We start from the raw sequence: 25,000 nt of genomic DNA, 5'->3' as shown, positions 1-25,000 counted from the left end.
ACGAGCACGTTGGTCAGTGTTTCTTCTCTTTTATGAATAATGCGAAGAAAGAAAATGGACTACATGTGGGGTTGCAAGCGGATGTCGCATATAGAAGCCTTACATTGAGTTGCAGCTGAACCTCCATCAGATGGTTTGAGATGTGCGACATGATCTACTGAAATTCTCTCTGCCTCTACAGTCTTAAACAACGATAAAGACATTTGAGATTAATTTATTTGCATATGAAGATCGGTTTGCAAGACATTTGAATTGAATAGACTGTAAAGAATGACCAACCTCAATTGTATAATTTGATCTGACAAATATGAGTTGAGGAATTCCATCAATGACGTGCAACTCTGGAGAGGATAGGATATATTCCCGATTTCCAGAACAAAGAAAAAACTATTATCAATTGTAACTAAGCAATATGCTCTAAAAAGATAAAAGCCATACAGAAAACAGATCAAAAGAGAGGCAATATTGAAAAGCAGAGCAGAGGGTAACAAATTTCCAAGTGCAGCTCACCTACCACTTTCATAGATGGTCACAGGGAGATCCTTCTGCGAGTGGTTGATCGAAGGATTCAGAATAACATAGACTGGACTTTCATTAATATCCATAAGCTGTTTGAGAAAAGATTTCATCAAAAGAAAGTCCAACGTACATTATGAGAACAATGAGATTATAACAAATCTTTAAAAAAATTGGAATGAAGAATGATACTAGAAGACTAATAAGACATAACTAAATAAATCTATGAGATTCACTACTAACATCACACAACAATGACAAGTCGACAATCCTTATGTCTTAATCAACTAGGTTCAGTAAGATAAAAAAAAATTTCTCCATTCAGGAATAGCTTGAACGAATTCCTTCCTCAAGAAAAGGGTTGTACTGTTCTACCTTGTTGGTAACTTTGCTGTGTTTATAAATCAAACCATGCACTCATCAAATTATGTTAGGACATTTCATGACATTTTTGGATTCAGTGCACAGACATTTTTCACCATACTCCATGCATGTTAAAAAGTACCTCCACTTGGCACTTTAAAATTCAAAGGAGAATTAACATATAATAGATTCCTCATAACTTCTAATCATAAAAAAAGACATGGTTGTGTGGAAACAGCATCATATGTTAATACCAAGTGTAACAGTCAGGCCAGTGGTAAAACATGTATGAAAAAAATCCTAACTAATATACAATAAGTCAACATTTGATAATGAAATAATCGAGGAGATAGGGACCAGTAAAGAAATCTAAAGTTGCATCAGGCTAAAAAACCAGCTTGACTTTAACCATGTCAATCCACAGAATAATTGAAGACAAGGGGACTGAACAGTCTAAACTTGCCCTACATAACAACTTGCTTTCCAATAGAAATTTACAATACCAAATAGCAAGATTAAGAACTAAGGTTGCAACATTGAGCATTCTAGTCCAAATCACATATACATCTCAATCGATATCAACTCCAGCCAATTTAAATTTGGACAAAAGACTCAGACAACTTAATACTTAATACATCATGGCAAGACCCAACAGAAAATTGTCTAACTCATTTTTCCTCAACTTAATACATCACCTTGTCGATGTTTTTTGTCACACTGACAACTAAAGAAACATGGGATCCTAATATAGAGAAATTCTAATAAACTAATAAACCCTCACCCAAAGCTAATAGACTAGGTCACTAGAGCAAGCTTTTCAATATCACATGTATCTATTCTTCCTCCATTTCTCCTCTTCCAGAATTATATCATCAAGAACTATACGGATCCAAGCAAATGCATCACACAATAGCAGGTGCCATTTATTTTAAGTCTCTCAAAAAGGTAATCACATTAGATGGGATACCATTTCAATAACCACATTCAACCAACCTCTCTCCACCCATTTAATCCAAAAACTTCCACTAACAAACTGAAAGTACACTAGATTTACCTTATAAAGTATGTAAAAGAAGTAGAAAACAAAAAATAAAATAAAAAGTATGATCCCTTGTGCATTGCCAAACTTTGTGAATTGCTCTTGCACAGTAAAATACAAAAGGTTAAGGAAAGTGTGATACCTCTGCTTAACAACATCACAACTGGGGTTAATACTAGGTTAGAATATAAAGCTTGAAAACCTCAACTATTGATCCAGCTAAGCTGAACCACATATTACTTGATAAAACCTTAGCCAAATTGCAAATTAGACTTCAATCATAATTTACTTGTTGTGTTATAATACCTTTTGGTGAAGGAACTAGTGAACAACTTGGAACACATTGACTTCATAGATTGCCGTGCCCATCAACACAATCGGCATAAGTCCATACGTATTGCACCAGTGAATTATTGATATGGGGAGAATATCTCCATACTCCATCATGGCCACCCATATTGATATGGTCTACTAGAAATTGAGCATATCTTACTTTATAAAAATTTAATTTAGAGTCCCTTTCATCCCTTTGGGTACCTCTTTGTATTGTGGTGCTTGATTCCTTGATCTATATAGGTAATACTTTAAAATTTTAAATTAAAGGAAAACTTCAATGTATCCAAAGTCATTTGCCTCAAATTAGAAGATCAGAGAAAATTTGGGAAAGTGATGAGATTATAATTTAATTGCATACGTTACACACTTAGACTAATATCTAGTGTTGAAGGACTTTATATTAACCCTTAAAACCTATTTTAAGACCCTAGAAAGATGTAAAGATTATTTTTTGATACATCAAAAATATTTAGTTTGCCAACAGCACTAACATATGCAAACAATACTACCGTGCCAAACCAAGGTCAGCAAGACAATCCATGGTTGACTTATCATATGAAAACATCTAGATTACTTATGAGACAGCAAAAATTCCTTATCTTAAAGGCATAGTCTTCACAGATCATATCCTGAAACCACATCAAATACACAAACAAAAGAGACTTTGGTCATTTCTTCAAAGTCCATATTTAGAAACATCTCTTACAGATTCATCTGCTCTCACCTGACATTTTGCATATAGATAACAACATATTATCAGCTTAAATATGCATGCCTAATGACTGCTTTGTTTTCTTGATGTTAATAATGCAGAAAAGGAGAAAAATGTGACCATCAACCATTCTCATGCCTCGTCTGGTGTTCTGGCAATTATGTGTCTACATGTTGATATCAGTCCTTCTTTCTCTACGACCAAAGGATTTTTATTTCATTTTCTTCAAATAAGTATATCTGTAAGAGGCTGCATTCTCGCATTACATGTAATACTCTAAGCAATGATATCGGAACATGCCCAGAGTATTAGCAATCAAGATAATTTACAGCGCAGAAAGACCCATTATGCGACTACATGCAAATAAACTAGATAAACACAAGTAACATAAAAACCAAGAGCTACCCAATAAAACTCTCAGAAAAGCTATTTGTGTCGATTATGCGCGTAACTTACAGCTCTATGGATCTGCATATCTGACTCCTCCGCATCGCTACCCGTTGAATACCATCCCAATATATAGAAATTCGGGAAAACTTTCTTATCTGCAACAAAATGCTCAAAACCAAGAAGAAAATGTCCAAAAATCAACAACGAATATCGATGAAACTCTAGAAAACGATGACGACAAAGTATAAAACCCTAAATAACTTGTAATCCATCTCTTCTACCTTCCAAAAACCCTAGGAGATGAAAAGAAGGAAAAAAAGTAGCAAATTAAAACCCCAGAGACAGAAAGACGAGAGCGAGAGAGTGAGGAGAATACAAAGTTCTTGCTTCTTCTCGAGGAAGGGGCGATCAAGGGTGTGGGTGACGGGATCGTAAAGGAGCTCGAAACTGTTAAAGATCTCCACCGTGCGGCCACGCTGGACTCCGATGACGCACCCCAACACGCGCGCGGGCGTCGCAGCGGCGGAGGACGCGGCGGCACCGTTGTTAGCGGCACCGGCGGAGGATGAGGTGGCGTGGTGAATTTGGGCCTTGACGCGGATGTAGTGGTCGGAGATGTTTACGATTACGAGAGGATGGAGCTTGAAGGTTAACCCACTGCTCGAAGAAGAAGCCATGGCGATCGTTAGAGAAAGAGAGGAGAAAAAAGAGAGAGAAAGCAAAGCGAAAGAGTAAGCTTTTGTTATTTGTGTGTAGAAGAGCTCAGGTTAATGGTACTGTCCGGGTGAGCGAATCGGGTTTAAAGCGGATTCGGGCATGGACTAATTTGGATCCATCGGCTCCCAATAAGAACTATATTCCGGCCCGCTTCTAACTTAGGAGGGCCGGCCCAATACTAATACAAAGTGTTCCTCTATTCCTTTCTCCTGACAACCCCATAATGCCCACGTTACTGAGCTTTTACGTGCATGCATGTGCTCCTCACTACCCCAAATATTACGACGAGGAGAGCACTACTTAGTGTTGCTTTTGCAATTATTGTCTCTAAAGTTTAAAAGTACTTTTCCGCAAATGAAAAGTTAGTCCGTGCTTTATTGTAAAATAAGCAAAATAGTAATCACCTTCAACACTTAACCCAAACTTAACAATGATTTTAGCGTCTATCATATCGTAATTAAGTAAATATAGGCATTCACTAAGGTCACTTAGGAATGTTAAAAATTGAATATTTTTTCTCAATATTTATGTACTTTAAGGTGAAATAAGTTAGAATTAAGCTAAAATATTAAATAAGTATTTTATGTTTAGAGAAAAAAAAAAGGTAGAGGTTTCTCGTAAAGAAGTGATAAAAGTTAGGATCAGAGCATAATAAACTCGTATGGTAAGGGTTATTTTTGCAAATTTGCCATAAAATTATGAAGTCCTTTATATCCACCCTTCTTTCGTTTTTTATTATAATAAAACCAAGACGGTGAGCTAACTGGCGGTGTGAAGACCGGGCCAGTTACGGTCGTAGCGAAGCGAGACGACTCTATCCGCTGAGTGCCATAAAAACGAGTAGCTATAAAGAGAGAGGGAGAAAGAAAGGAGAGAAAATTCCAAGAAATTTATTTCGAAGTCTATCGAAGTTTCTCTTTATTTAATCTTGAATCGAATTCGGAGGAGGAGAGGAGAGGAGACGACGATGGCGATGCGCGATCTCGTCACCGGCGGTGCGGCTTGCGCCGTCCCTGGCACCTCCTCTTCGTCCAATCCCTTCGGCGCTCTCGCCAACGCGATTCTTGGATCGTCCTCCAAGGCCCAGGTGCGCTTTCTTTTGGGTCTTTGATACCGAGTTGGGAATATTGGACGTTTAACTATTTTTATGGAGTTTAGGTTAACTTCTTGGATACCCACCTTGTAGTTCTTGATCTTTTTTTTTTTGCCTTTAGAAGAATTCGACTTCGTTGGTCGAATTTTTGGTACCCACCTTGTAATTCTAGCCGTTTTACTCGTTTTGGAGGTTCTTTAGTTCAGGTATTCGGAATCCATCTTCCAATTCTTGATCTAAGTTGTATCGTTTGAAGAACTCGGCTTGCATCCTTTCGTGGGTTGGAAGTTTAGGGTACTTCTCTTGTTTGAATTGGGAAACTTGTTTAGCAAGTTCACTGCTTGAAGTCCGGATCAAAGTTTGTTACGCAAGTCTTTCAACAATCTGTACGCCTGTTAACTGTTTCTGCAGGTTTTTGCACTTTTGGGACAAAGGGGATAGTTTGTACCCCTTTACTTGCAGGACATAGCGAAATTGTTTCTATTGCTAGCTTACAATGGCTAAAGAAGGTCGATTAACAAAGTTATCATGTTTCCATATTTGTACGAGAAAATTAGGGTAATATTGTTTTGGATTTTGGTAGAGGAAGTATGGCCCAAGCATCTAAAAGCATACTCTTGTTACTGAGTTTCCCTGAATCTTAACAGTACTGGTTGGTTCAGATTGGTGTACCGTGCACCTAAATCTGCTGTGGATACGCTTTGATCATGGATAATGATGCAATTATAGTGCCTTAACAGTGGGAGAGCTTTGATGTTGAAGAATCTTTTTGAAGCCTTTATAAAACGCAGTACCATCAGTTAGTTGATTGCTCCATCTTTAAGGTCCCAATTTTAGCTTGAACCTACTCAAGTGTAAAGATAATTGAAATCATTGAATAGCATTTCAAGAAAGTATAAATCAATAGTTACCTAGAATTTGAGAAAAGTTTAACATTATTGTTCCTTTTCCTTTCCTTTTATCTGACGGGTTGTATGATTTTTTTTTCCAGGAGTTAAATGGTCTTCCTGGAAACGCAATAAGTGTGTCTGATGGTTCCTCTGACTTTAGGCCTGGGGCTCCTTTGACTACCATTCCAGGGTCAGAATATGAGAGCCAGCAGGATCAGAGACTGGATGCCCGGGTAAGATCCTATCACACTTTACTACTTGCTCAATCTTCTTGAACTTCTATAACTGGAATTGGTTTCTTACAGAGTTCTGAGTTCCTTCATGGTTTCCGTTCTGCTGACCATGGAGGCCTTGCAGATGCTTGGGATGAAGTCCATAGACCTCCAGTTCCTCCCCATGCCCAGTTCAGAGAAAGAGAAGCCCGCTTTGCTGAATTTGAGCAAGTTTATAACCGTAGTGCTAATATCATCCAACCCACTTGGGATGGTAGGTTATTGCATATATGTTTCCTGTAGATTCATTGTTTTGACAATACCATGTGTCAGTTAGTTCAGCTATTTTAGGTGAAGGGTTGGAATGAATGACAAATTTGGTTCACACTGTTATGCACTGAGGGTTTGCCTGTTAACTGTGGTCCAGTGGTTCATGTTCATTTCTTCCTGTTGAGTTTGTTGATTTTTTTGCTTTCAGTGTCTGTTCTTAAGGCATAAGTACTTTCTTTTTTATTTTATGATATGCATTACACATCTTTTGCCTGAATATTTGGATTATACTTTATTCTCAGTAAAAGGCGTGTCTATGACCTACCTTCTGCTTCATCCTTTGTAACATATCATTCTTCTACTTGGTCTTGTTTATCTGATGTCAGCCTTCTATTTCTTAGCCCTTTTTCCACAATTATTTTTGTCTTCCTATCTAGTCCAAGTGCTTCAGTTATGTTTTTATAAACTGAATAGGTAGAGCTTGGTTATATAAATGTTTAGATTAAATATGAAAGCAATTCTTTAGATTATGGTGATGAATTGCACATTTTCTATCTGCAGGGCCACCACAGAGAGTCTTGTCTAGTTTCTTGCATTCTTTTGTTGATAGTGGTCGAGCAGGTGTTCCATTTCGTCCAGCTGCACTGCCAGTTCTTGGGCTGTCTGAAGGTGACAAACAGTGTATACGTGATCGTAGTTGCATTATGGCTCGACATATTTTTGCGGATAAAAGTGAAGAGTACATTCATGCACAGGTTTGCTTGAATCACTCATAGTCAGATGCATATTAAATTATTAATCTGTCTCTTAAGTACTTTACTGTGCTTTTGTTAGTATCTACCATTAAGCTGGCCTTCTATTATCGTCCTGAATTGTACCCGACAAATATCTGTCTCAGGTAAATTCATTGCTGCACTCTCTAGATATTGATAGTGATCATAAAATTGGAGGGCCCATACGGGGGCCATATCCAGAGCTGGAGGAGTACTGGAATGAGTCTCAAGGGACCCTGAGATCTGGGATGCCCAATCCTTCAGATAGATGGATTACTGAATTTAGTCAACAAAGGGAAAGTGTTAACCCTGATGCCTGGGCACACTCTTTTGAGCAACAACATGGTGCTAATGGTTGGGCGTCTGAATTTGAGCAGGTCAGACCTCTTAAAGCATATACATGCATTTTTATAAACTAAATATAAACTGTCAAAGCTAAAAGATATATTTTTTTCCTAGTATTACTGAAACATGATTAGAGAGTTAGATTTTGTATCCATGATTTTATGGCGTAATCATAGAATTGATTGGGCCATATTTCACATCAGGAGGTTGCTTTTGTATCCTACTATATGGAGTCATTCGTTTGATTCGTGTGAGTAATTCCTTTTGTTCATTTAAGTAATTCCAAATTGAGAAATATGGTAGGGAACCTCTATTCCCAAGAGATACTGGCTACTGTCTCTTTGACGATAATATGTGGAACTCAACTCTCTGATACCCCAATGTAATTCATTGGTAGTAAAGTTTCCTGTCTTTCTATGTCTGCAAACTCTACTATGACTGCTAACTCAACTCTGAAGATTAGATTTGTTGGCCTTGAAGTTTCATCAGGTCTTGAACTTGCGAAAGATGGTGTTTCCGCTTTCCTTTTAATTCTTTTAGAGGTCATGGTACTATTCCTGTTACTTGTTGCTGCATATTATCATAGCTCCATCTCATTATCTCTATACTACTTCCTTGCATCTGGAAGATAATTTTGTTGAAATGAAAATTTATCTAATGGTATGGTTATTTCACGGAATATAGCTTTTGTTCTAAGACGCCCTGTCCAGGCGACATTCTACTGGGGCCGATTTTAAATTCCCATTTAATTATACATATAAATCATGATTTTCCAACTGTAACTAAAGAATTCATTTAAGCGATAACTCCACACAAATAAGTTCTTTGTTTTGACATCTTGTGCTCAAGTTTTGAGATATGGCACATTTGTAGGAACAATCGCAGTTGACATCAATGCATCAGATGGGTGCAAACGTATCTAACTTAGCAGCAATGGAGCAGACGCGTATGCTTGCACACACATTAGCACAAAATTCAGACCCAAAGTTTCAGGTAAATGAATGCCATTTTTTGTTTTATATAGATATGGACTACGTTGATTCTGGCTTTATTGTGCAAGTTTGTTTTCCGTATATGTCTGCTCTCGTCAAGGATTAGTTGACTAGCTTGGCCATTTTTCTATATATTTGTGGAATTCCAGCCTCAATATTTTCTTTTGGGGTGAATATGGTTAGGGTTATATGTGTCGTCTTGATTTAGATGGTTTAATGACTTGTTAATTAATTTATTTCATTTAAATTTATGCAAGTCTTCATCCAGCACCTCACCCATGGCGCACCATTGCTCAACTCTCATCACTTGCTGAAGTTGATACATATAGAAATTAGAAACTATTTTCTGATCCCTTGTCTTGAAGGGTCCTGACAGATGCCTACCGACATTTGGTTTCTTAGCCAGGACATATATTGGCATTTTGCTATATAAATAGTGCTATTATTGCTTATTGCTACTATTCTACTAAACTTCCCACTGATTTTTCAACTATTTAGCCCAAGTTAGTTCTGATGTGCATGTCGAAATGTTGCACATTCATTTGATTAACTTTTGCTCTGCTTACATGTGCACACATCTGCCCTGTAAAACTTGTTGCTTATCACCAATGTTTACCTATTGATATGTAAAGGCAGAATTTATTCTTTCTCCACTAGTTCCTATATGGATGAGATGTATCTGTGCAATGTCCCAAAAAGGTGCTTGGTGATACATGGCGCCCAGCAGATGTTGGGTGCCATGGTGAGCAACATGAAACTAATGCAGAGTTGCAGACCTCAAACATTTGTCTTTTATTTGATATTTACGAGTTGTCTATACAGTCCTCAACTGAATGCATTGCATAATTCAAAGAGGTCACATGACTCCTTCCTTTTACAGAAATTTAGTAAGCTACACATTCAGAATCTTATGTTGTAAGTGCCTGATATCATTTTTCTTCCTGTTACACAAGAATTCAAAGTTTCTCCAGTTTGTTTCAAAGATGAGCCGTGGTGAGCTGATAATTGATGAGAATCAAATCAAACCGGGAACTGGGTCTCTCTCAGGTGATTGGGCAAATGAATATCAAAAGCAATATAATATTGCTCCAAAGTCCTGGGCAGATCAGTTTGTACATGAAGAGGTATAGTGTAATTGTATAGTGCATAGTGCATGGTTATTTTAGCTTTTATTCATTGTTATTTGTTTCATAAGTGCATAAAAGCATAAATAAATAATGCATATATCCTGAGTCCTTAGTTTAATTGTCAAAACTCAAAAGCATATCTTATTCTTTTGTAAATACTGATATTTAAGGAGGAACTGAGGAACAATAATTATGACTGTGTTTTAAAGTGTCGCCTCTTCGCGTGAACTAATAATATCTTGCTTTAAACTCTTACTGTCTTTAGATCTCACAAGGGACAGATAGGTGGGTGAATGAGTTCTCTAAGGAACATCAACAGCAGGGACTTGATGATAAGTGGGTCAGTGAGTTCTCCAAATTGAATGTCAATGACTGGGCTGATGAATTTGGTCAGCAGGTTGGTGAAGGAGCTTTTGGGGAAAGCTCTGGTGATAACTGGGCAGATGCATATGATAAGTAAGTTTAGATGCTTCATTCTTATTTTATGTGCAGATGTTTCAATTTTATTCTATACATTATTACAGTTGTATTACCTTGTAGTAATGTTTTATTAATCATCAACCTTTTTGGTATGGTCCTCTATATGAAGTTTGGATTTCTGTTTGTATATAATTAAGCTTCATTGTCTATATAACCAGTTAAATGGTAATGTAGAACAATGGACAGATTGGTTTGTTTTTTATACCACCATCCTGAATTCCTGATAATGTCAAACTTATTTAAACTTTTAATATCTATTTCCTGATCATATCAAAATATTATTTGTAGATACCTAGATGACCAATTATGGGCCAGCAAGCCACGCTCTGGTACTTCAAGAGGAGTTTACGTCTTTTCTGACATGAACCCTTATGTTGGTCATCCTAATCCAATGAAGGAAGGGCAGGAGCTCTTCCGCAAAGGCCTTTTAAGTGAAGCTGTTCTTGCTCTAGAGGCTGAAGTTCTGAAGAATCCTGATAATGCTGAAGGCTGGAGGTTGCTTGGAGTCACCCATGCGGAAAATGATGATGACCAGCAGGTAAATAGTTGTCAGTTTGCCCTTCTGTTAGTTTTAGGTGATTACATCGATGGTTTTCTTGTTCAGTCATTCTATTTAACTTTGTATTACTATGATGCTGCTTTACATGTCTGTAGTGTTCTTAGTTTCTTCTGATAGTAAACATGCATTTCTTGTCTTGATGAGACTAGCGGGTAACCTTCCCTATCATGGAAGTCTCCATTGGCAAGTATTGCAACTTTCAGTCGATCTTGGTCGAAACTAGCCCATTAGCTTGTTTCAACTGGGGTATCGGCCAATACCTGAGTCATTTCGGATTGGGATCGATCGTATCGGCTGATCCCAACCCAAAACGGGTTGAGAGGATCGAATCTAGGTCAGGTCCAACCTTGGTCCCTCCCATTCTCTCAGTCATCTCTCTCTCTCTCTCTCTCTCTCTCTCTCTCTCTCTCTCTCTCTCTCACCTCTTCCACAAATCTACCACCGATGACCGAGTAGATCTCCGGCAACCTCGACTTCCGATAACATTCTTTGATTAAGATTCAAGGACCTCGATCTCGGGTGAGTTTTTTTTTCTCTTTTTCTCTTTTTCTCTCTCTCTCTATCTCTCTTTCCCTCTCTTTCACTCTTCCTATTACTGCGGCAACTGCTGTAGCAGCAAATTTTTGTTGCAGCGGGAAAAGAAAGAGAGGGATAGAGAGGGATGCTACAATAAGAGAGGTGGGAAGAAGAGAGAGAGGGGGAGTGAAGGGAGAAAAAATGAAGAAAAATAAAAATATAGAAATATTCTTTTTGACAGTAAAGAATTTGAGAGAGGGAAAGAGAAAGAACAGAGAAGAATAAAATAAAAAAATTTGAGAGAGAGGGTATTATTTTTTAAGTTTTTATGCTTCATATATGAGTAATATTTTTTTTTTATTTTCTTATCATTTTTTCTAAATTTTTAAAAATTTACGTAATTAAAAATTAGTTTGATCTGATATGAGCAACCGATATGTATCATTTTTCTTGACGGTCAATCCGGATTCCAATACCAAGTTTCAGAACATCTTAAGCAACCTTTCCATTTTCCTCAAATATATGGTAAAATGTGCTATGCACTAAGTACTCAGTCACATCACAAATGAATGCTACTTGAATACTTGAATCACATCATTGAGATTGATTATTTGATATTATTTATTGAATTTTGAATTATGATATGCAGGTCATCTGCTTCATATTGTTTTCTTGAGATGCATTATGATATCTCGCAATCTGATGTGCTCTTAGATCATAGTTTTACGTAGGTACGTGAGTAACTTCCACAACAAGGTGTGGACATGATGGAACCCTTTTTATTGAATTATTCTATGAACTGTTACTCATGATATAAATGGAAAATCTAGATCATTTATGTCATCTAATAAATCATAACTATGTGAGAAAATTATAGTGCATGAGATCCAGAGTAGCCATGTAGGCTTCTCATGAATATAAGTGTCTTCAGTTTTTAATATTGGCTGGTACTGTATTGGAATCAAAATTGCATGGGAATTGGGATGTATGATTGGCAGTGTGGTTTGTGGACTTATTACACAAAGTTTAAGACATGAGTGCCCTAATGCATTGGGCTCCTTTCCACGCAAGGTCTGGCGAGAGGAGATATATGATCATTTCGAAAGAGATTGTTTCCATGAATAGAACCCATAACCTCTTGAATGAAAGAAGTTAGTCTTAGTGTCACACCAAGTGACGCACTACTAAGTTCAAGACATGAAACATGTAAATCTGAACTTTATTAGCTAAGATTGGTTGAGAAGTGTATAGTAAATACTAGAAATCTGAGCTTATTTTTAACTTAGAAATGTTTATGATAGGATTCTTGGCAAATAACGTGGCGGAATGTAATGTAGAAGAGAATTGAGTGTTCATTGGAGGATAGATGCTATTTGGAATTTCTCTGATGAGCTAAACTATGTGTAGGGAAAATAAATGGGAAGAGATGAGCAAATTCCTATTAGAATAAGATTTGCTAGCTGCTGCAATTGAATCTTCATTTAATTGTGTTAATTAGAGCTACTGGCTTACTAAATGTGTAAAGAATCCTTAGTGTTATTGTTTTAATGTCAAACTAGTAAAAGCCTGCACCTTTATTTGTTTCTGAATGTGATAGGGGTTCTACGGTACCAAAAGATAGGCTCTGATACCAATGATAAGGCTACGGAACGATTCCTTCAATATCTGGATTTAATGCAGGAAGCGGTCTGCGTTCCGTAGTTAGAAAATTACCCAAATGGAATCGATCTGTAACACCCTGATCTACGTTTTTCGTCTTTTACGCCCTTCTTGGATTCGAACTGCAACTAGAACGAAAACATGATATATTACGGATGATGGTGGTGGTGACGGATGGAGTGGATGTTAGGATTATGGATGATAATGGAGATGAGGGTAGATGGTTGATGTTGTTTAAGGGATAAAGACGAAGGGGAATAAGTGGTCGAGATTTCAAGAAAGAGGGAGGACTCGACAAACGAGGGAGATAGAAGTTAGGAGAGACTTTGCCGACGGTAGAGGTGGTAAGTTGGTGAAGATGGAGGGAGATTAGGGTAGAGAGAATAGAAAGAAGATATGAGGCAAAAAATTAATAATCTCATAGCATAATAATTTTGGTTGCCATCCACACTTTTATAGAAGCTAGCCAACAAGCCAAAATATAATTATTAACCCTAATTCTAGAAGATTCCCGTCAATCGCGTTTGAATGCGCCCGATCGCGTTCGAACGTGCTCAATCGCGTTCGAACACACAAAATGCGTTCTCTGTATGTGCGAATGCGATGCAGACGTTCAAACGCGCCCGACCGCGTTATTTTGCGTTATCTGTTTTTATGAACCTGATGCAGGCATTCGTAAGGGCGTTCAAACGTGACCTCTTCCGCGTTCGAACGCGACCCCTTCCGTATTCGAACGCGACCTACAGAAATTTTATTTTAATAAAAATAAATAACTAATAGAATAAGAAAAGACCCTAACTAAATGTATCAGAATGCAAAGTGAAGTCATAAATAATTTGTCTTGGCTTGGCATGAATGTAAGTTTTGCCCCTTGCATCTAAGCAATCATGAGTGCCAAGCCTTCAAAACAACCTCAACAGAAATGTAAGGCTCTATACATCTCCCTTCTCTAGATGAGCCTCGTTCACTTGGATGCCTTTCGCCTTTCGGAGAATGTCACTTGGCTTGAGTATAAGGTTTGTCCCTTGCATCTTGGAAAGAGCCTTCTTATAAATGAAGTTTAGTCTGCATACATCTTCACTCTGTAGACTCTGGTAGGTGGGAGCCTTGTGCATTGATACACTCTTTTTACTTCTATGAAGCTCTAGATGGTTTTCACTAATCCTCTTCAAATGCATAAGACTAATTGTTCCCTGAAGGATGCCAGATTGCAGGACCTTAAGAAATTTGTCTGTATTATGTCACAGATCAGTGATGATGAATATCAGAAAATACTTTCATGTCATCATATTTATCTCTAACCTTTTAAATGTATTTATGTTTGGGACTAATTTGCTAAAGGATGATTGCTTGTGTAAGAAATTCCGATTCTGAATTTATGCAAACATCAAACTGTAAGATTTTCCTTGTGATGTTAGCCTGTACAACTGGAGATTATCTCTAACCTGTTAGTTCCTGTTTATAACTAACTTGCTGTAGGATAATTTCTTGTGTAAGAAATTCCATTTCTGAATATATGCAAGCTTCAAATTGTAAGCTTTACCTATGTTTACCAGTAGAATTATTTTCTTCAATGTATACCTTGTATTTGCTAATTGTCTACTATGTTTCAGGCTATTGCATCAATGATGCGAGCCCAAGAAGCTGATCCCTCAAACTTGGAAGTTCTTCTAGCTCTTGGTGTTAGTCATACTAATGGTGAAGATCACCTCTTTATGCTACACATTTTATTCAATGTTTTTTTTTTGTCTCTGTTCATACTTCATTGCATAAATAGTTGTGTTATTGTGTGGTTCTCATGTATTTGTCTTGACTTCTAGCCCTTGCACTAGGCATCTCCACCTATCTCTGAAAACCTCGGTATAGTTCCAAAGAAAAATGGGAATCAATTCTTTTTGTGAATTTAAGTTTTCATTACAAAAGTTTTCTCATTCCAACTTAATGTGAAGCTTAATAGACAAATTTCAGCAACGTTCTATGTTTCAAAGAGCTGAACTGAATCTAAAACTACATATGACTGCATTTGGTCTTCTCTGCAATGTAATTGCAACCAAATATCACTAGCAATATTTGTTGTCTCTGTTGTATTCCTGTATATATTAAAGGAGATTATGCTTTTGGTGATTAACACCTCATGAAGTTTCTTTTAGAATTTTTATCCAATATTATTGTCTCCTTCAACTTTCTGAAACTTGTTAATCATTTCCCCTTTATGTTCCTTACTTTCTTCAGCTGTATGATGTAAGATTTTATGATTTTCTCTTTGCTATTACTGCAGAGTTAGAACAACCGGAGGCGTTGAAGTATCTATATCAATGGCTTCAAAATCATCCAAGATATGGGACTCTTACCCATGCACAGCAATCAGATTCCCTGTATTACGCTGACGTAAGTTCATAAAATTTCAGACAATGCCCATTTAAGACTTTACCGATTGTCTAAAGAAAGCTGCTTCTGTAAAATATTGAAGGTCGTTCGTAGCAAGTATTGTGAGTTCATAAGTTTCTGATGTCCCTTCAAACTGCTCAATTGAATATCAGGTTGCCAGATTGTTTATTGATGCTGCTCAAATATCACCTGATGATGCTGATGTCCATATAGTTCTTGGTGTCTTATACAATCTGTCAAGAGAATATGACAAAGCTATAGCATCTTTCCAGACAGCATTAAAGCTAAAGCCACGTGATTATTCTCTTTGGAACAAACTTGGTGCAACACAAGCAAACAGCATTCAGAGTGCTGATGCAATATTGGCATATCAGCAGGTCTATTAAGTTGATCATATTATAAGTTTGGCTACTAATTTAATGGCACTGTTCCTTAATTTTCAATCTTTGGAGATTATCTAAGTTTTTTGGTGTTTTAAATTAAAAATTTAGCTACTTTCCAACTGATGTAGGAGGAAAAAAAGGTAAACTCGATATAATCCAAGATTAAAATCTGATCTATTAGTTTATTCAAGAGATAATGGTCAGAAATCAAATCTTATGGAGATAGAACTTATTCTTTGAATAGTAAAGCAAGCTGTGATGAGTTTGGAATTGAAGGAGATTTTGTATTTCAAACAAAGGTGTGATTCTGATTAGAACTCATAAATGGTTGTTATGACCCAAAGTGGATTTTAGCCAAATTTCATCGTTTAGGCCTTGAGATCACCGATTTTGCTATTATAGGAAAGTTATGTTTTGTTTATAATTTCCTATGTAGAACTTGGAGTTCAATATCATTTATTCTATTTAGTTTAATTTAATTTAACCTAAGGTTTTATGAGTTCGGGTCAAAACTTTTCCATAAATAGAAAGTATTTCTTTTTGTTAGATTAGGGTTTCGAGTATTCTATTGGTCTATATATCCTCTTGTAGGCCCACAGCTAATGGTGCAGTTCTGTTCAGTTTATTTCCTTAATGAAAATCTTGGATTTTTCTCAATCTTCCTACTTTTGTGTTTTGCAAAAGTTAAGGCCTTTGGTATGATATTCGTAAAACAACATATTAAGGAAGAGTTCTTTTTAGTATTCATGCGCGAATCAGAGGGATTGAAGTTATCTATTTTCCTTCAACTCTTCGCTGCATCACCTACTTGCACTTTGGTATTATTATTTTCTGAGTTGCATTGGTGCTAGGATCATACATTGTCTTACCATATTGTCTTGTTGTACTCTAGGAACCTAGGAATTTTTGGTTACTGTGGAATTTAGCTGTTTCCAATAGATCTATCTTATCTTAAAACCTATGATATAGTGGAACACGATAGTTACTCTCTTCTTTTATATGTAGTCTAACTAGCGCTTCAACCTGTTAATATCAATCCTTATGGTCTTACTTTGGCCTTTTTTCAGAAAAATTATTTCCAAGAATCTTAGATATTTTCATATCTTAAAATTATGATATTATGATTATTATTTTTCTTGGCTATCATGTATTCTAGTTTGTATTCGATCCTGTTAGTTTCAACCATGGTGTTTTAATACTGCCCAATGCCCATTGAGGCTCATCTCCAGTCATAGATACTGTGATGACTTCAGTTTTCTTTTTAAGCAAGTTGGTTGCAATATCTGTTACTATTTTATTCCCCATGATCACGACTTAGTCAGTTGCGGTATTGGTACTAATTTATCCCCCATGATCATGATTTACCATTGGATTCTGTTGCCTTCCTTTATTATTTGTATTTTATTGTTGACATCATTATAAAATTGTTGAAGTTCTCTTCAGCACCAATGACTTCATTTTGCATTTTCTCCTCTTTGTTACTTCATGATTATTAACAAATTGTTCATGAGTCATCTGGGGGTTTGTGGTAGACTTGCACTTAATCTTGGATCTTGCGTATGTATTAGAATGCTGCAAGTGGCTCACATTTTTTTCTGTCTCTGGCTTGCAGGCCCTAGACTTGAAGCCCAATTACGTTCGTGCATGGGCAAATATGGGCATTAGCTATGCCAATCAGGTTTGTTGTGTTCTAAGGAAAGAGGATGCTGTTCTCATTGCTTACAATATAATCTGTTCTTTTTTATGGCTGTCAGTTTTCTTGAGCTTAAACTAGAGTAGGGCGACAAAGTAGGACTATGATGTTTTCTAATGCATGATTACAATTGATTATCATAATAATTTTAAAGTACTTCCTGTCGATGGAATTGGTAGAAGGTGATATATCAGTTTTAGATTATTCCCTCGTTTATTAGCTTAGCACCTATGTGGGGATTGCTGTCTGATGCTTGTTTAATAAATCTGTCTTGATTTCAAGTGGTGTGTTACATTTTAAGCCCCATAGGCTTTGTTGTCAATGTTCTGAAATAAAAACACTATAAGCCATCTCAGGCAAAAGTTCGTTTCACGAATTCTTAGTTCCAGACTTTTTTTGCTAAAAGAATGCTGCAATACACAAGCAGCCAGCCGAGAACATACATGCATAGAGTTAATTCTTGCAGTGTTGACACTAATCAAGTACAAAGTTTCTTGAACTAAATTGATCTATAGGAATATGTGAGTAGCTAACATTGCCATAACATTTTGAAGAGACAATGGAAAAGTTCAAATTTTAATAATTGATTTAAATTTATAGTACGACATTTTAGCTTGAAAGAGTTCCATATTTCTGTCTCAAGTACTTTTATAAGGGGAAAAATATTACACCAAATATTAGATGATGAATGGACACAACAAATACATCTGTTGTGACCTCTCCTCTTGTGCATTTCATTTAATTTGCACCATGAGTTGATGAGAAAATAAAACAAGAGTGTGAGCCAGAGAGAGCTTTTCAATTCTTCATCCTTGTCTTTTTTCTAACTTGTCTAGATATCCCAGGCCTAAAGGACTTTCTAGAGTTGTTGCTCCTGGGTTGCATGAGCCAAAGGACTACAAAAAAGTAAATTATTCTTTTATAAAAGACAAGTCTCTCTATTGTCTGATTTTGCTTTGCTTGGAAATTTGACAACAATGGATAGTTGATGCCAATTTCCCAGCTGATTGTAGAAAGTTGTCCAATTCATTTGGAGTCTCTCGTCTTTGAGTTGTGCTCTAGCTGATGGCATACTATTGAAAAAAATCTGGGTTGATAATATGATTCATAGAAGTCCTATGATGAAAAAGACACTACATTCACAGGTAGTTTTTGTCTCAAGTAATTGAATTTGATCATTTGTTTGATTGTATTCTCACTGCAAAGGCACACTCGTAACATCTAATTCAGTCCTGATGCCTTTTGTGTAAGACTGAAATGCTTCATTGTAAGTATTGGTACCCACACAATATTGGAATCCGTTTTGCTTTCAACAGTATGTATTGGAGTTCTCTATAGTAGTCATCTTGCTAATGATTGCAGGGGAAGTACTTTGTTGGATATGCCAAAATACTTGAGTAAACATTATTTGCCTTAGGGATACTTTTACATGGGTTCGGATTTTGATTTGTGTTGGATTTGTTTCTTGATATGCTGAATAGCAAAGAAAGCTTCTTTGGAGGTCCATCTAAGAACTATTTGACTCGTTAGATTTCACACTGAAGTCTCTCATGGCTGTCTCGGTGAGCACCAGAAACTTACATCTATATGTCCCTCAAAGGGAAGTATATACCAAGATTAAGAATTATAGAACTGCTCGTAACGTAATATTTACTCTACGGAGAAGATGTCAATTGAAGTTAAAAGATGCAGATTCTTGCTTGCTATGGTTATGCTTGGCATATTTATTTGGTAGCATGGAAACTCATTTTTCATATTAAAAGTTTGGATTTTTCATTGACTTTTTTGTCTCTTCTTTCTTCAAGGGTTTATATGAAGAATCTATTCGCTACTATGTAAGGGCACTAGCTATGAATCCTAAAGCAGATAATGCCTGGCAGTACTTGAGGATTTCTCTTGGGTATGGTGCTAAGTTTTCTTTATTTGCAGATGTGCAATCAGATCATGAAACAATAGAAAAGCTCATTTGAATGAACGTATAGAAGATATCTTCCTTGTAGAGCTAACATGTTAATGGCAATATTCTCTTTTGTTTTCACAGCAGCGCTTCTCGGAATGACATGCTTGAAGCATGTGATTCACGTAACCTCGATGTTCTACAGAAAGAGTTTCCACTGTGATAGTAGTTGTATTCTCTGAACTGGGAGTTTTCAAGGAAAAGTCCCAATTGGGAAATAAAGCCTGAGAAAACCAGATGGCTCCAAGATCGTGAATTTGCAGATTCAGGCATTTGATTATGCTAATAAATAGTGAATTTTGAATATATTTTTTTCCCATAAAGCATTCTATCAAATGAAAGTTGTTTTATAGCACAGCCAAGGTAGAACAAGGGTCTAAGCTTCACAAGAAGAGATAGGATCACCTATTTGGGTTTAAGCTTCACAAGAAGGGATAACGAAGTGGGAGCTAGAGTAAAAATGTATGGACTTCATCAGCCCACTAAAGAGAATGTTGTGGAGCAGAACTGTATTTGTTTACTATCTAACACAGAGAACACTGCTATATGTCAAGACCAAACAACTAATAGCACTTGCCAGATGTTTCGCTATATGATATAAAGGGTTGTAACAATGTCAGGAAGGTGCATTATTACTGATAACTTGCTTGCTGTGAATATTGTCAGACTATTGATGATGCAAATTTTCCGGACATTGTTAAATTATATTATATTCTTATTAGTCCAGTGACTCCAGTCACAAATAAGTTTTTTTGTTGATAGTTGGAAAGTCATCTTTTTACGTGGATATATTTAGCCAGCGCACCTGAATTATATAGATGTATGTGCAGCTGGAACCAGCGTTATAAATTCTTGGTGCACTTACACTATATACCGAACGTTTGCAAATATCATATTTCTCCATCTGGTTATAATCCCCTGTGAAGATTTATCAGGTTCATTTTGTGGTATATTTTGTGTTAGCTGTTGCTTTCTACGGTGTTTATCTTTCTTGGACTGTTCCAGTACTTTTGTGGAGGTGTAGAGCATATTAAGAATCTCAATTTATTGATATTGACGGGGCTGTGGTTTACTTCTTTAATGCTTGTGGAAAGACAACATCTCAAATCTTTCTGTCAGTTTTAGACAATGCAAATCGTGGTAACAGCGGTTTTTTCTCAGATATTCGTATTAGGTCACAAGCCACGACAGCTTGCAGCTATTCTTCCATTGATATTTGATAATAAAGGCCTTCGATGGTTTAAGTGAAACCAGAAGCAAAGGGCTAATCAAAATGAAGTACGTTAGAAATGAGCAGAGTATTCATGATTTACTAAAGAACTTAAGTAATTCCACCAAAAGCTCTTACTGGGAGGGGCAACTGGGCCTTGAAGTTATCTTCGTTGCTTGCTCTTTCAGGTGTCGGTAGCCTGAATAAAGCAAGACAAAATCTGCATACATACGGTCGGAGTACATATTTATTGATGACATGCACCAGGATAGAATCACCTCCTAAATGCGTTGCTTTCATGGGCAGCCGATCCCCCTTGCGAGTAATATGCACGCCGGCGAACACTTTCTTCAATTGTAGAGCTGCCCCCTTTTTCTGTTCCATAGATACTCTTATGTGCATCATCCAAGAAATTCTTTCCTCTTGATGAGCTAGCTCTCATCGCCTCTTGGGCATCAGCCTCTGCTGCTTTCTTCAACCGCTTCCACCTTTGTTCCTCATGAAGTTCTGCATCAAGCTGCATTTCTCGTAACCTGGCTGCCCTCTCTTCCTCTGAAAGCTTTGGGATGCCACCACGGCGATTTCTATAGCTATGTCCTTGTTGCATATTTTGTTGGCCTGCTTCACTTGGCTTCTTCTCAAATCCACGGTCAGAACTGGGATGCTGCCGTTCAGATGCTGAATGGTCCCTCTTTCTTCTGTCTTCCTCTCTTCTGTACCTTGAATCTGAATTGACTTCTCTCGGATACCTTTGCTTTGAGTACTCTGATGATGAATAATATTTCTTTCGTTCATCTTCATTACCTTCACCTTTGTTTCTCAAATCTGAATGATCTTTGCGGAAATGCTTATCATGCTTTGACGTTACATGGTCGTTCTTTTTTCTAACCTCAACACTTTCTGAATCCGATGAAGCTCTAGAAGAATGCTTCTCATGTTTCGACTTTCTATGTTCTCTCTGATCAGTTGACTGATGATATCTCTTGCTTCTCTCTTCCTCAGCTACACTTGTGTCTTCTGAATCTGAATGAACATTGGACCGGCGCTTGTCACTCCTCGAGTCATCCCCATCATGCTTCTTGTGCCTTTTCTTTTCTCGTTTTTCTTTCTTAGCTTCCTTCTTCTTCTCAGTCTCCACCTGCATATTAGGGGAACAAGGCACATTTACTACTAGATAACAACAAAGTCTTATTGGCTGGAATCAGTTTACGAAGCAATAAATACAACACTGAAAAAGCTAACCCCAACTTGTCAGGAAGCTGACAGTGTCACATAGACAGGAGCAAGTATGTAGCTACATATAAATTTACAGCTGCCTATTTAAAATCACTTACTAAATATAAGCAGTTCAAATATATACAAAATAAATCTCTTAGGTTTTTGCTAAAAAGAACCAAATACTTGTTTTTGTTATAGCCAATAACAAATAGAATAGTAGTGAAGAGAATCATGGGTAAGGGATCGAAGAGTCTATCATGCTCTAAAGAAGTGGTCATTCAAGTATCATCAGAAGCTGCAATTCTACATGGAAAATAACTAATCAAGAAATTGGTTTTCTTCCAAAACCAAATTTCTGAAATATAACATTTTGAGTTATTACATGAGAAAGCAGCAATGCACAGCCCTAAAACAGTCAATCAGCATCTAGAAAGATGATGGAGAAAGATAAACTGGAGAACTTACGGATTTCTTTATCATAGCCATCTTGATAGGATTATTCTTTATCCGCGAGAGGGCTTCTTGCTCCCGTTGTCGAATAAGGAGCAAGGGATCTGAATGGAGTTTTCTCCATGCATCATTTGCAGACTGGGGCTTATCTTCAAATAAAGCTCCAGGAACAGCAGACTGACACATTAAGATATGCAAAAATAAGTACCAATTATGTAGAAAACAAATATTTGGTAGAAGTAATAACAATATTTGATCAATTGTGACAGCAAGGTCGACATTCTATCTAGTCCAGTAAAACTTGAATACCCCCATCACCCCAACACCCCACCCCTACTTTCCTCTTATAAAAAAAAATAAAAAACAACCTAATAAAGTTTAAGCCCTAATTTCTTCAGTGCCTCCCAATCTCTCATGCTCTCCCTCTTTCCTAACTATAGTATGTTACTAAAGCACAAAGGCTTATATTCAACAAGTCGTCATTGAAAACTATCATTAGAGTGCACAGCAACCCAAACTGACTATTATGTACCTATAAGGTTGGCATAAACCACCTCCCCATATATTCATAGTGAGTCACAGAATCAAGGCCTACCCACATGCCCAGAAAACCTTCTAACCGAGTAGCAAGATGCTGGCTCACAAACTAGATCCATTGATTGAACAATTCCAGGTTTAGCACAAACTTATCAAGAATTGAAAATGTAAATAGGAGATTGTAGACAAGCTGATAATCATTTTACTCCTGCTTTTGTTTTCCACATAGTAGTAGTAGTAGTTATTATGCACTTCATCTTTCATCAACTAAATATTGTCAAAGGTATCCATCATACTGCATAGGAAGATAAACTCATAGGCAGATAACAAATCACATAGAGATCCAAGAAATAACATCCCGTGGTGCCACAAGTATCTAATTAGTATAATTAGCAAGCATATATTGCATCACGATTTGCCGAACATAATTCCCGCACGTCTAATCAATGAAGCAATCAAAATCAAGAACATAAAAAAGTAGTTACCTTGGAGGAGCTAGCCTCCGCTGCTGGGGTTGCAACCGCCGGTGGAGCCTGTAACGCCTTAAATCCATCCGAACTCGCCTTTCCCACAGCCAATCCCGATTCATAGAGGAAATCCAACCGTTCCTGCTTCCTGCTCAGATTGAAACAAAAAAACAACGTATCAGAATCAAGAAGTAACCGTAAATCCAAACAAAAAATCACGTTTCTTTGCCGATCAAAACTCTAACCCTAATCCTAACAAGAGGGAAAGAGTGGATTACGGGACGAGTCCAGCTTGCTCCTGGAGGAGGCGGAACTCGGATCGCTCGCGCTCCTCCTGGATCTGCTTGCGGAGCTCCTCGAGCTTCTTCTGCTCGGCGTCGTGCTTCTGCTCCGCCTTCCACACGTTCTCGATGTTGCGAAGGCTCCCCGTGTGCCATCCCTTCTTATTCAAAAACTTGAGCGCCATCAAAACTTGACCCTAGATTTCTCTCTTCCTAGGGTTTGTCCTCTTTGCCTTGCCTTCTCTTCTCCTCCGCGACGGGAAAAGAAAAGGATTAGAGGAAGCAATGGCAGGGGCGTAATTTTATTAGTTTTGGACGACAACGAGATCGACGACTTCTACGTAGGCGACCGCCGATATCGGTTTGGATACATGGAGTCCGATAGGGAGGCGGATTCGATCTAAAGATAACGGATATTGGTACCCGGACCAAAGTCCGATAGCATGTAGTTACCGTTGCAGAATTTTGGACGTCCTTCCAACAATATAATTTCCTGACCGTCGACATGTCTGCAGTTCTTTTGAATTCTATCAAAGAGTAATAGTAGATTAGATGTTTTTATTAACAGCCAAATCATCTGGGCAGATAAGATCTAAGGCAGCTGCTCAATGGAAAAGGATCGCCAATTATTATTGGACACAAAATTACCTCAGAAACTAGGTATCATCAATGCATCAGAGTGAAGAAAAATGAAAGGATCGACGACAAAACTTTGGCTGACATCAAGAATATAATCGAGCTACCATTTCCACAAATTAGAGTTTGCAGTAATAGAGATATGCCATGATTCACATTCCACATTATAAATAACCTGTAGAACAAAAGAGCTTTCATACACCTTTTTTTTTTTTTTTTTTTTTTTTTTTGCTCAAATTTTAATTACAACCATAAACAAACTTCTTTTAGCAGAGAAGATTTCTGATTGAATCAGAAATTAAAACAAACTAGAAGTAATTTACCAGAGCTAAAGACAGTGATGCAACTTAGATTGGAGTCTTAGCATATCAAGGTGGGCCAAAGTTCCAACAGTAAGGAGGCAAGACAATTCACAAGCTTCTTTCCAAACAAAAGATTTTCTACAAAATAAAGAAGCCTGTAAAGTGCAACCTCCTGGAAACACAAGGTAATGACAGGAAAGCAGGAATATGCTTGCTGTTCTACAAGCAAGCAAGAATAGAAAACAAAGAAACAAATCACGGGACCTAACCTTCCTGACTAGATGGATTTGGCTTAGAAAATGCTTATGCGAAGGCTTGAGCAACTGGACTGGTGCAAACTGAAATAGAATGTTCTCCAGACATACTTCCAAATTTACATGTTCTTTTTTTTTCAGTTTGATCTTTAATGATTTAATCTGCAGATTTACTTAATAAAAAGAATCACCAGGTTTGCATTCCCCATCTATGGAAGGCAGGTGCTTGTGGTTC

At 37.2% G+C, this 25,000-nt stretch overlaps 4 protein-coding genes across 5 annotated transcripts in view; 1 reads left to right on the top strand and 3 right to left on the bottom strand.

Moving 5' to 3' along the window:
- LOC140783586 (COP9 signalosome complex subunit 6a) lies at positions 1-4,104 on the bottom strand. The gene is made up of 5 exons (XM_073130524.1): positions 3,733-4,104; positions 3,423-3,511; positions 515-608; positions 280-341; positions 1-182 (listed from the first exon to the last, which is right to left on the bottom strand). The coding sequence occupies exons 1-5, from the start codon at positions 4,031-4,033 to the stop codon at positions 60-62; spliced, it is 669 nt and encodes a 222-aa protein (XP_072986625.1). The 5' UTR covers positions 4,034-4,104; the 3' UTR covers positions 1-59.
- A 734-nt stretch (positions 4,105-4,838) lies between these two features.
- On the top strand, positions 4,839-20,156 carry LOC140783536 (peroxisome biogenesis protein 5). 2 transcript variants are annotated; one of them, XM_073130451.1, is made up of 15 exons: positions 4,839-5,160; positions 6,158-6,289; positions 6,362-6,542; positions 7,100-7,293; positions 7,437-7,688; positions 8,530-8,649; positions 9,602-9,772; positions 10,041-10,231; positions 10,544-10,793; positions 14,603-14,687; positions 15,268-15,377; positions 15,530-15,754; positions 17,373-17,438; positions 19,259-19,353; positions 19,498-20,156. In XM_073130451.1, the coding sequence occupies exons 1-15, from the start codon at positions 5,041-5,043 to the stop codon at positions 19,571-19,573; spliced, it is 2,268 nt and encodes a 755-aa protein (XP_072986552.1). In that variant the 5' UTR covers positions 4,839-5,040; the 3' UTR covers positions 19,574-20,156. The 2 variants fall into 2 exon arrangements, with proteins under 2 accessions (XP_072986552.1, XP_072986545.1); XM_073130444.1 differs by having other exon boundaries at positions 19,495-20,156.
- A 519-nt stretch (positions 20,157-20,675) lies between these two features.
- LOC140783581 (uncharacterized) lies at positions 20,676-23,911 on the bottom strand. Its single transcript, XM_073130512.1, has 4 exons — positions 23,571-23,911; positions 23,311-23,440; positions 22,304-22,465; positions 20,676-21,758 (listed from the first exon to the last, which is right to left on the bottom strand). The coding sequence occupies exons 1-4, from the start codon at positions 23,756-23,758 to the stop codon at positions 20,895-20,897; spliced, it is 1,344 nt and encodes a 447-aa protein (XP_072986613.1). The 5' UTR covers positions 23,759-23,911; the 3' UTR covers positions 20,676-20,894.
- A 1,003-nt stretch (positions 23,912-24,914) lies between these two features.
- LOC140799693 (disease resistance protein RGA2-like) overlaps positions 24,915-25,000 on the bottom strand; it is a 1,539-nt gene continuing 1,453 nt past the window's right edge. Inside the window, exon 2 of the mRNA XM_073154161.1 lies at positions 24,915-24,927. Coding sequence (XP_073010262.1) covers positions 24,915-24,927 — 13 coding nt within the window. The remainder of the gene's footprint in view (positions 24,928-25,000) is intronic.

This window comes from Typha latifolia, chromosome 1, assembly GCF_019914945.1.
Source record: "Typha latifolia isolate L0001 chromosome 1, TyphaL0001v2, whole genome shotgun sequence".
Lineage (NCBI taxonomy): Eukaryota > Viridiplantae > Streptophyta > Magnoliopsida > Poales > Typhaceae > Typha > Typha latifolia.
This window is presented reverse-complemented; position numbering and strand designations above follow the sequence as displayed.